The 12,545-nt window shown below is 37.3% G+C and overlaps 1 protein-coding gene and 1 long non-coding RNA gene across 6 annotated transcripts in view; one reads left to right on the top strand and one right to left on the bottom strand.

Moving 5' to 3' along the window:
* MYO16 (myosin XVI) overlaps positions 1–12,545 on the bottom strand; it is a 363,225-nt gene that overhangs the window by 20,996 nt on the left and 329,684 nt on the right. For all 4 annotated transcript variants that reach the window (XM_032679459.1, XM_032679458.1, XM_032679457.1 and 1 more), the window contains exons 33-34: positions 7,855–8,013; positions 4,414–4,505 (exon numbers count right to left, since the gene is read on the bottom strand). In XM_032679459.1, the coding sequence (XP_032535350.1) occupies positions 4,414–4,505; positions 7,855–8,013 (251 nt within the window). The remainder of the gene's footprint in view (positions 1–4,413; positions 4,506–7,854; positions 8,014–12,545) is intronic.
* LOC116782637 lies at positions 6,479–8,098 on the top strand. 2 transcript variants are annotated; one of them, XR_004355289.1, is made up of 4 exons: positions 6,479–6,532; positions 6,681–6,806; positions 7,071–7,149; positions 7,882–8,098. It is a non-coding gene; the product is annotated as an uncharacterized LOC116782637 (long non-coding RNA). The 2 variants fall into 2 exon arrangements; XR_004355290.1 differs by lacking the exon at positions 7,071–7,149.

Here is a 12,545-nt window from a genome sequence, read left to right as displayed (position 1 = left end):
TGCCTGGTTTACTCCCCACTCCCGCCCCACACACATGCTTATTATCACTCTAGTCTTTCATCTGCCCCTCACTTCCCATCTGTTCATTATCTCCAGGTTGTCCATCTCATCCTGTTACAGGCAGACCATGTTGCTTCTTGCCGCCCACATAAGAAAAAAAGTATCTTTCAGCTGGCCTGTTTCTCTTCATTCCACTATATCTTTCTTACACCACTTCCCACTTCATAGAGAATGCTAATAACAACTTTAAAATATTTTTACCAACAGTAAAAGCAAAAAAAAAAAAATATACAGTCCTGGATCTGTGAAAAAGATGATGACAGGGCTACTTAGCTTTTGTGTGAGGTGCCAAATATATAAGCTTACTTTAATTGACTCTATTTCACCTTGCTGCTGTTGCTGACACTCGAAAGAATTTATATATTTCAATGGTTTTTATGCTCTATCTTTTAAACACAGACACTCATAGCAGCTATTGAGAACAGAGGAAGCACTAAATACAGTCTGGAGTAGAGAGCCCACTGGACTGGCTAAGGAACTGAGAAATGTGTAAAAGAAAAAGACCATCATGGCTGGGCTTTGCGAATGAAGGTTTAGGAAGGCTCTATCCACGTTTGTTACGAGCTCTCTGGCGGCTAATGAGGCCAATATGAGATAGACATATCCGATTGCAAAAGGCACAGCCGAAAGACTCCTTAGGTGGTAAAAAGAAAAAGACCACAGAAGTAATATTTTATAAAGCTTTTTTTATTTTAGAGGAGGTTTTGGGTTTTAAACCCTGCTAAGCAATTTCAACGTTTGTGGTGCTTCCACTGTCCTTTAGGATAACTTCCTGGAGTATGACTGAAAAGACTCTTAGTCATAACAAAATTTCCTAAGCAAGATTATGGCACAGATGACCAGAAGAAACATGTCTTTCTCTTTGGAGAGTTTTTTTTGCCTCTGGAAGGAAATTATGGTATGAAAATTCAAGACTACAGATTCAGGTTTATTTGGAAGTCTTGTGGTTCAATTTTTATCTTAATAGAGGCTGAAGATGATGCTACAGAGTTATATCAGATGTTAAGTTCTTTATATTTTTATGTGGTATTATTTGAAACCTTAGGTATAAACGCTTGGAAATCTACAACTGTACAGTCAGAAAACAATATGAAGGAAAAGGTATTAGTTTAAACCCGCCATAGTTTGTTGTTCTTTTGACATGCAAGACATATTTCTTTTGATGTATCTTCTTTCATGTCTGATGAGACAAAAATTAAACTTTAATTTCAATATTCCTCTGCTTTTTCTAACAGAAGAAAGAAGAATTTTATTCCATAACTTTCCAATGAGTATTTTAACAACTTTTTTTTTCTAATTTTTGTCCTTTTTCATTTTGTAAAAATTGCTCTTTAAGTAACCACTGCCCGGGAAAATTAACATTTATGGCCAACAGTGATTTTTTTTTCTTTTTATTTCAGCAGACTTCACTTTAGAGATGATCAGTTAAGACTCTGAGTTCACATCTGCAGGATATTTTGAAATTATTTTCAAAATTACTTTCAAAAGTGTTTGTTAAAAGATTGATCCTTCTGCTGCATTTGACAGATATCGAGCTGAAGAATTTATCTCTGATGTGTAGGTTTGCAGTGTGCAGGACTGCAATCAGGCAGTGATGCAAGTAATTAGCACCTGATGTGACAACATGATGGTACTGTAAGCCACAGTGCCTAAACTTTAGTTGAATGTATATGAGCCTTGAGATCCTGTGACAAAAATGAAAATATTTCCTGTCACTTCAGCAAAGAACTAGCAGGGAGATATTAAAAAAACCCCATAAATACTGAAGCCCCTGAAAGCTAATGGACCAGTTTCCTTTAGCTAAAGTGACAGTGTCTGCCAAGAAATCCAAGGACCCAGTCTAAGTTTGTCTCTTTGCAGCAATTAGTCAATCAGTACCTTTACAGATCTGTGAAATAATATGTCCTATTTCATACATCTGTGCAAGAATTACTTAAAGTGATAAGGTTACTGCACTGAAGCCTGGCAAAGACTTTTACAATAGGTTTGTATGCTGTTAGAGTCACTAGCAGCATGCTAAGAAATGTCAACTGTAATTAAACCCAATCATTTTCAAATATATGCCATGTTTTGGAAATGGTGAGGAAAGCTTTTCACAGTAAGAATTCTCAGCCCTGTGAGCACAGACTTTTTTAAGATATTTTTTTTTCTTTTTATGGAAAGAAGGTTTTTTTCTTTTTCTTTTGGCAACACCATTTTGGAAGATGTTTATTCATTAAACCAATTGTATCAAAAATCACAGAAATGCAGATTTCTTCCTAAACTTGTCGCAGTTCTTTCTGAGATTGCATTTAAGGATTGTCTCTGCATGTAATTCTGAGTGGATTGCATGTAATCTATTTTAAAAATCTGTGAAATATTTTGGCAAAACAACTATTTACTGAAAAGTGGCATTTCAAAATACTAAAATGAAATTGTATTCAGGTTTTGGCAAGTACTTTTGGAAAAAATAAAAAATATAAGTTTGTAAATGGTTAACAACTTGCTTCTAAAATAAAACATTTAAATTACTACATATTCTAAAAATTCTTAAATTACTAATTAGTACTTATTACGAACTTCACAGTTTCTATCTGCAAAGATAAGAAGAAGATAATGGTTCCCCTATACCAAGTTCATCTAACTCTCCTTGTACTGCACTGATTTAGTAATTTAAACATGATCCTAGGCAAGCTGATTAGCAACAGAGTTGTAAGGTGCTTCAGGACAAAAGCATCTCACTGTGTGAGGTTTAAAACTGCAGCAGTGTCAGCCCTTTCATTTGCTAGAAAGGGCTCTTTGGCCATTCTCATACCTAGTAAGTATTTGGTTCATCATTAAAAATGTAATAGAGCCAACTGAATACACTGCCTCTAGTCATCTTCATAATCCCATATCCTCATCCAGTATACTGATCTGGAGACAGCAGACCTGTAAGTACTTTTTCACAACACAGCCAAAATCCATTTTTGAGAGTCTGAGAGGTATGGTGATGGAAAAAAATTTGTTACTGTGTGCAAGCTGGATAAGTTTCTATGTATGCCAGGGCAACTCTGGCTGGCCTTACTTATGTGTCTGAAGAGATTAAGTGTAGTGCTGAGTGCTGTCTTGGCACAATCTTTCAACTCAGAACAGGCGCTGTAGTTACGTGCTTTTGACAGCAGGGAAGAAAAACAAAAAGTGAAAACTTTTGTACTAGTTTGCTCACAAATTTACTGAGTTGAAATCTATTGTTTTTCAAAGTTACATTAAGACTGAGCATAATTGTGAAGGTTGAATCTTACTCCTTCTGGAGTCAATGACCAAATATTTGTTTAACTTGATTAGGACCAGTATTTTGTTGTTAAGAAATGTCAGCTATCCCCTACAGAGAACAAGTAGCTTTTAAATGTGATAAGGCACTTTTCCCTACCTTCTGGTAAAATAGTTTGGAAATTGTACAATTATTTAATGACAGGTTTCTGTTGTGAAAAGGCATCTCAGCTCCAATTTGTTTCCTCTTTGGGCAATATTTAGCTTTACTGTAAACTTCTTAGAGTCATCTCAAATAAAAAAAAATTGCTTGGGACTACCTTTTTAGAAAAGTGGACTGAAGACATAATGACAACAGGAGAATACACTAATGCCATTTAAGTGAAATAACATAATACAATAATAAAATTTTTGAATGCCTTCATGCTTGAATTGGCTACTTTGAAAGTAAAGTGGTTCATATTATATATAAAATGCTGAAGAAAAGAATTAAGAGAATATATTATGACAAATTTTATTCCTTTTTGTTCACTTAATGCCCATCAAACTTAATTGTATGTTGTAATTTTAAAATTACATTAACTAAATAGAAATTTTAAGAGAACCGGTGCAAGCTTCAAACTACATTAGTACTTATTGCTGTTTTAATTGATAGATATTTTGATTTTATTAATTATTGATATTTACATAAAAATTGTAAAGACTATTTTTAAAGTCTTCGTTGCTTTTGTATACAAAAGGATGACATAATTATGCATTTATTCCTGTGAGGTTCATTATCGTGCAACTATTTCTGGTATGAATTAATATCTTGAGACAGATAACATCTTTGTCCTCTCAGGGTGAAGAGACATATTTCCTGCCTAAAAACAGCATCCTCACAAACAGCAACAGTATGTTTCATGAACTTTGAACTCTACTATGAGAACCTTTCAGGATGATCACTCTTCTGGCAAAAAACAGTTAACAGTAAATTGATTATTGTCCTTAGCTCAATACAAACCTGTAAAAGAAATCTGCATTTTTCAATGCCAACACCCAAATTTGAATCAAGATAGCTTTCAACATGCAGCTACTATGATTCTTTTAACTGATTCTAGAAACCGTCAATTAAATATTTACCTGGCTAGTGTGGCTCTCCCTGTGTCTTTGAATTGATGACCCTGCCGTAGTGCTGGCAGACAGTCTGGAATATTCATTTTCCTCTGGTAAACCTAAAACGGAAGAATACTCATTTATAACCTGAGATTTCTGCATTGGCTGATTTCAGTATAAGATTCAAAAGACCTTGACATGAAGTTACACATTTGCCTGGATATTTACTATTTCCATGCTCACTGAAACTGGAACGATTATTGTTTACTAAGTATGAATAGCATCATAGCATGCTGGTTTACAAGAAGGAGCAAGGAAGAGTCTACAAATAACACATTATCTATACACTGGCCAGGGATTCCTTCTGCAATGTGGAAATCCCTGGATCCTGTTTCCCTGACTCCTTTTCATCGCAGAAATAATGCAAAGGGAACAAAAACCAAGCCTGTGGTCTGCTCTCAAATAATATCTCTGTCATACAGGAAGTCAATATTAGGTCCAGGACTTAAAACTTCATCTCCTCAGTACAGAACTTTTTTTTTGTAATTCTTGTACTTATTGTACACTCTTGATGTGGGAATTAGCTGCCCAAAATTTAGCTGTGTAACAAGCAGTCGTCCAGTGTAAACGAGCCAGGTAGTCTCCCTCTGTAGTCAAGAGAAACAAACACCTCTGCACAGTGATCTTAGAGTGAGGCTTATTGCTGGCTGGGGTGGGAAGGTGTTATTCATTTAATTCAAATAAAAGGTAGAATGTAAAATATTTGCACAATTTTAAAACACCAGAAATGAATAAAAATACTTTCCTAGGCCAGGCCACATGTTATGAAAAAGTTATTGCTTTTACACTATATTAATACATTTTAGGATCTACCATCCATGACAGCCTTGAATAAGAATCAAGTTATCAATGACTTTATGTTTATTTCTGTAAAAAGCAGTTTGATAAGAGGTCTTATCAAATAAGTAAAGTTTCCATGTACAGCAACAGCGCATTGTCACAGACATGGCAAGCAAAGGCTTGGTAGAGTTTGGAAAGATAAATGAAGTAGTTGATTACATTCCAAGAGCTTTCCTTTATGTACACCTAAGTAAATATTAGGATACCACAGCTGTGCATTGAATAAGACCTTGCTTAATTCAGCCCAAGGTTGAAATCATCAGTTTAGCAGGGCCAGGGGCAGAATTACAAAAACCTAAGTTAATAAGGGGTTCAGTCTGAGCACAAACTACAACATTTGGATTCAGCTTTCCTGCAACTATTCTCAGGTTACCAAAAGTAAGTCTAATCTGGTATTTTTTTGGCAAAATCATGCTTGCTATACATTATTGCTGCAATTATATGTGGTGGTGAAAATGACAGTAAGGAATATGAGTCAATCAATAACCTCTAACTGTAGAAGTGAAAAAAAAACCAAAAACACATGCTGTTTTTCCACATAATCAAGAATGCAGCCTTGTCCTAGGCATTCCAACTAGAAACTCAATCCTTCACCCACTTATTCCCTGTAATGCCTTTTCTATATAGCTTCAAAGGAAGATCCCCCACCGAATCTCTGACCTTCTTCCTGTACTTTCTGTTCCCCATTTCTTCCCTATTCTCAGACACTCCTCTTGGAATCCTACGGATAAATAAATTGCATCTCAAATATTGAGACCTAAATCACTGGACCTATAGACGTGGTTCTGTGGCTCCAGAGAACCTCCAGTCTCATAGGCTCTGCTACCATGCAACTAGAGACTCTGCACCTCCTGGCCTCCAACATCCATATTTGAAAAAAACACCACCACCACAGAGTCTCTGGGTCTTTGCAACCATGGTCATTCATCAATCCTCAAACCTTCATGTTTCTGCATTCACACACAGGCTGCATTTACTGATCAGCTCCACTTGATACACTGGCAGACATATATGTAGATGATATATGGCAGATATATGCCTGTGAAACAGGCATCACCAGGAAAGGCGAGATGTAGGGCTCTGTTCTCAGTAGCATGTAGCCTGTGTCATGGTGACATGCCTCTTCGCTGTCAGGTTATGATGTCAGGTCTGCTATGATACCTCTCCCATTCCATGGCTTCTTGCCTGATGAGCTTAGATCTGGTAGAAAGTTTCAAGAGGCTGTGTAGCAGACTGCAGCCCACAGGTGACCTGTTCAGGCAGAAGAATGGCTGCCTTCTTGACAGTTGGAATTAGACAGGACTAATCCCGTTACCTGAATAATGCATGGGGGTTTTGGTAAAACAGACAGGCTCTTACAGTTACTCTGATGCCAATCTGCATAAACTATATAGGAGTCCATTCACATGGATCTCATACACAAGCAGTGGACTTCAGATGTAAATGAAGAGGAATAACCAGGGAGGCTTCCTTCAAGGGACAGTAAAGTGCCAAGAGCTGCACGAAGAGCACAGTGCAAAGTGCATGTCTTATCTGTGTAATAACTACTCTAATTTTCACTTGGGTTACCCAGAGTAAGCACCTCTACAACACACTCCACTGGGCATACAGAACTGTCAGATAGCTGGGTAATATCTCCCCTTTGCTAACCAAGAGTTAGGTCACCTCAGTCACTTACTATAGTTAGCAAATTCAAAGTTTTCAATTAATGATTAAACATTTCTCTATATCCTATTAGGTGCTAGCTGAAAATGACAACAAATTTCAGTAACTTTTACCTGCAGTGTTTTGAGAGTCTCCCACAAAAGGATCTGTTGTTTTGGATGATGTAGGATCACAACTTTCAGCATTATGATGCCAAAGGTTATTACAGGCTTTCTAATTACTCTGTGTGTTTGTGCAAGAAATGGCAAATGCTCTTTCTTTCAGACTAAGAACTCTGATAAGCATGGAAGATTTGTGGTGGAAAAGTCATAGTTTGATAGTACAGAGCTGTAGAAAAGTGTTACATTAGTTACTCCTAATGCTAAAAATAAACTAAAAAAGAAGAGCAATATGTTATAAAAAATGAAAAAGTTTAATTTTTTGTTAAAAATCTGAACTCACAGGAGTGTTATTTCCTTAGGATTTATGCTTATAAGACCTTGAAAGATTTCATTCTTTCTGTCACTACTCTTGCACCATTTTGTATTGCAATGATAAACAATTTATCATTCACTAGTAAGACACCTATAACAAAGGGAGATCCCGATTTTCCATTTTCTATCCCATTTATATTGATTATAGGATCAGAATCTCAAATCTAAGTCCTCCATGCCTTAGGCTGCTTATAGACTTGGAGCTGAACTAATTACAAATTCCTCAACACAAGCTGTTTTACTTTCTTCACATTCAGCTTTTATTGGAGAGGGGCTTATCAGTTCACACATACCAAGTTAAGCCAGTTTCAGAAACACAGATATTTCACAACTCAGAAGATTCCAGCCTGAGTATATCTTAAAAAGCTCATTCAAGCAAACATTTCAGCAATTTTATGTTAGAAGAGCTTTGGGATTAAAAACTGCTTACCATTTGATACTGAATTTCCATTTTCAGCAGTCACCAAACTGGACAGTGGATTAGATGACTGAGTTCCATGGTTATTTGCATTTTTATCCTGCGTTTCTGATCCAGTATCTGATGTATTTGGATCTTCCCTGCTTCTCAAGTTCAGATTAGTTTCAGCACCTGATACAAACAGAGAAAATGCTTGTCAGCCTCCTGTTAACTAGTGGCTTTCACATGGAAGTAGAAAAAAATCAAATTAATTTAATTAAGCACTAAATTCACAAGTCCAGTGATGTTTGTGGAAGGTTTAAGTCAGTGATTTTTGCAGGGTGGTTTTTTTGTTCTGTTTCATTTTGTTATGTTTTTTGCTAGTGTTCCATTTGTAGCCTTTTAGAGCTTATGGAAATGAATATCATTACAAAATTTCATTTATATTCTTTCTTTCCACACAAATATTAGTGGATAAAACTCAGCAAGTGTTTGTATTGTCTCTATTTTAGATTCTATTATATTGTATTCACAGGAGTTTACATACAACTGTCATCACTGCAACACCTTTCATCATTGCATTAGGTGATCTGAGCAACAGATATAACATGGGGTTATTTTTTTCTTTTATCTCCTCCCACATGAAAAAAAATGGCTTTTGAGATGAAACCATACGTAGCAATATTCCTCCCAGCACAGCCTCCCCATGGCCATTATTTACCCAGCCTCCGGGCTTCCCAGCCATCAGCTGTCATTTTCTATAAAGTTACAGGTTTTCATGTCAGAGCCTTTCAGTTAAATTTCTTGAAGACATCAGAGGAGGTCTGATCCTGTAGGAATTCCTAAGCTTTGTATGATGCACACGCATTTGTTCAAAGAAAAGGACAAAACAAAACCCTTTTCTTCTTCCCCCTCTGACTGACTGCACATCCACACAAAGCAGAACAGCTCACAGCAAAGTGCCTGGAGCTGGCTCTGAGGTTGCCTGGCTTTGTCAGCCCAGCGCACCACAAGAAACAGGGCTCTGCCACAGGCTATGCCTGAGTGGTGCTTGGTGCTGAACTCCCCACTGCAGTTCAGGAGCCTAAAACAGGTTCAGAGCCAGAAGGCAAGACTGTGAAGGGATGGAGATAGTAAGAGGGACCCCCCCACTGCAATACTCATATCCCTGGCTATTTTTCTTTTTTTTCTATTGAATATATATGCATATTCTTTCCTTGTGATAGTCAGGTTTGATTCATGGAAGACAAAGCTGAATTCAGTGCTCTGTTTCAGTTTTTCAAACTCTTTCCATCCCCTCTGAGAGCTGGTCTTAGGTGTGGGGCTGATGTATTATGGCTGACCAGGGTGCAGAGGTCCTCCTGTAACACTCTAAAATGGAAGTTTCTCTTCTATGACAGCTGTCAAAGAGTTATTCCTTCATTTTAGTTGTGTTTATTTAAGCTTCGTCATAATGACGGCAGGAACCAACAGAGGTCAAAAGACTACCTACTAAAACCAACATTACAGCATTCATTCATACTTCCAATAACATCCTCAGCTCTCCCAAAGATATGATATATTCTTATAAATCTTGAGCACATGAACATTTTTCAAGGGGAAGGAAAAACATTTTTTCACCAGGTAATGGATACTTTACCTGCAGATTTTCCCAACCCAAAGTTGTGTGGTTAATTTTTCATTTTTGTGCCTGAACTGAAAAAAAATCCACCTCATTTACAAAGTGCCAACATTTAAAAAATTAATTAATGAAATGAAAACTATAAATTCATCCTGGTTAACTCAAAATGTTTCACTTCTTTCAAAAGGGCTTTCTTATTTTGGTTTAGATTTCAGTTATCTAACTCTAATCCTTCTTAAGATTTCCTTGTCTAACAAAAAAACTGTCTTAAAAAGTCAAAAAGCTAATTTTCAAGCTGTTAGAATAAACATTTCAATGTTTGGTTGTTTTTTGGGTGGTTTTTTTTTTTCCCCTCCCTTTCTTGCCCTCATTCCCTGATCATTATTTTTTGCCAGATCTGACTGGATTGTTTCAGTGGCACTGTTTCATAAAATGCATCTTTAGGCAAATGTGCTATGCATTTAAAAAATTAGGCCAGCTCTACCCACAGTAATTGACTTGGGAGAGGAGGTAGAACCAGAGTCTGAGCTGGAAAATGCATACAGTACAATTATAAGAGCATGCCTGATTTATTTTTTTTACAAGCAAGTTGACTGCAAAATGCATCTTTGCAGCTCATTTTAAATTTGTCTGAAAAGGAAATGTCACTTTTAGATGTTAATAGTCAGTGCAGTTGCCTATAGATCATAATCCACCTACATAATTATTGTGCCACCTTTTACATAAAGAATCTCGGGGGAAGGGGCTGGGATCCTTATTTTTCTTGATATCCAAAAGATTTATTGATTTGCCTGACAATTGCAATTCATTTGCGAATGAGCAAGTAGAAAGACTTTTTCCTGCATTTCTGTTTGTATTAGCCTTTTGTTTCATAGGTACATTGATACCTTTTTGTGGCATTCATGGAGGGCTCTTGGAAAAAAAAATAGTTATCTTTTCTCCTTTGTATCTGTAGGAAGAAATACCAAAAAATATCGTGGATAGATACTATTGAGTTAAAATATCATCCTAAACTGGCAGAAATAAGTAGTGGACATATATGCAGCGTATCTTTTGGGACAGCTATCTAGACAGAAATCTGTTATCCCATGTGCTCTACAGTCATTGTAAGAAACGCACACCTTTAGTTTCTAAACAGAAAACTATATAGAGAAAATATATTTCATAGTGCCTTATTTAACTGGTCTCAGTGGAAAAAAAGCCTATATTTTATTTCAAAATAATCTGTATTATATAAAGGTACTTGAACTAATTTCCTGTATGTAGGCATCTTCAGCTCCTTTTTGGAGCAGATTCATGTGAGTCTACAGAAAAAGTGTAACTGCCTATGTTGGCAAACTTCTAACAGACTACTGGAGAAGCCAGAGTGTAATCCTAGCAAAAAAGTACTGTTCATTTATTTTGGACTTTGTGTAAAATGGGTGACTTCTGAAGAGAATCTTTTCTATAAATAGGATAATAAGAGGATGCTTTAGTCGGGTGTAAGCAGTGTACTGTCCCAGTGACGCAAAACTTAACCTAAGATCACTGTGAAATTCAGGGTGGAAGGGACCTCAGGAGGTCCCCTGTGCACCTCTGTGAGGTCAGACCAGGTTGCTCAGAGCTTTGCCCAGTCAGGTCTTGTAATTCCCAGGATGGAGACTGACCAGCCTCCTTGTGCAGCCTCTCTGTCTGCCTGCCCCTGCCCTGCCTGTCCTCATGGGAAAGGTTTCAGTACCCACACTGAACCCCTCTCATTTCAGTTCCTGCCTGCTGTACCTTGCTGCCCTGCCATGCACGGCTGTGAAGGGCCCGGCTGCCTCCTCTCCATCCCCTCCCCAGTCTGTGCTTACAGAACCACACTTCAGCCCTGAGCATTTACTGTGTCCAGTTCTGGGCTCCTCAGTACAAGAGAGACAAGGAGCTACTGGAGAGGGTTCAGTGGAGGCCACAGCCCTGGATGCTGTTGGCTGTCTCTGACGCTAAGTCTCACTGACGGCTCCTGCCCAGCTCCCAGGGCTCCCAGCACCCTTTTACCAGGGCTGCTCCTCAGACAGCCTGATCCCAGCCTATATCATTGTAAGAGGTAATACCTTCCCAGTACTTTGCATTTGCTTTTTCATTAGACATGCCAGAAGGCCCTGACTTGATCTTCAGTGCAGGGGTATCCCTCTCTGTCCTGCCTCCTCACTAGCCAAAATATCTGTGAGCATAACGAAGGTGTTTCCTGTCTTCTTATCATAATATTTCTATTTAAAATTCCTACTGATTCCTATTTAACTGTCAAGTATTGGTCTGAAACGCAGACCATTTTTTTTTAACCTCATGTTTTCTTAGTCACCTAACATAGAAATTTGGACTTTTCTCCACATTAATGTCAACTTGCCCCTGCTGCCATGAAATCCTGCAGATATGCATATATGCAGTGCTCTCTTATCCCTGATTGACTTTCTGAAACTATCAGAAATACTTTAGAAGACAGGAAAAAATGCACTATGGTTACCATGGTTGAACATTTTCACCAACATGCTGAATATTAGATTTTGTTCAGACTTGTGATCTGCTGTTCTTAATAGACGGATGGATTACTTACCAGATTTCAATTTTTTTTTTTTAAAGTAACAGCATCTCTAACAGTTTCCAGCTAGTATTTGATGTTATTTGAAGAGTCATCCATATCTACTTGCGAGAGACTAGCTACAGAGAGGAATCAGCTGTAAGAGCATGGTGGGAGTTCATGATTATAGAAAGAATACAACTTTTAAGTGAAAACCTAAAGACTCTGCAAAAGTGAACAGCATTTGGACTATTATTTCAGTAAAGTGACTTTGCTGAAAAGATATCTCTGACTCAGACAAGTTCTACTCTGACTAATCTTGCAGTTAATGACTATGTATAGACTACAAGGATGTATGGATATTTGGATGGAGGGCATAATTTGCCCCTCAGCTATACTGTAGCATAGTTACTAGCTGGAAGCAATCATATGTACAGTGCTTTTAATCAGAGTATAACAAATCAAAGTGTAACAGTTATTTCCTTACAAGCAAGCTCTGTATTCCAACAAATACATAATTAATTACATCAACATTACTTGAAAAGTGTAATAGGAACAGTATGCAAA

The sequence above is a fragment of the Chiroxiphia lanceolata genome, chromosome 2 (genome assembly GCF_009829145.1).
Source record: "Chiroxiphia lanceolata isolate bChiLan1 chromosome 2, bChiLan1.pri, whole genome shotgun sequence".
NCBI classification, from domain to species: Eukaryota; Metazoa; Chordata; class Aves; order Passeriformes; family Pipridae; genus Chiroxiphia; species Chiroxiphia lanceolata.
Note: the sequence above shows the minus strand (reverse complement) of the source record. Positions and strands in the feature narration are given on the sequence as shown.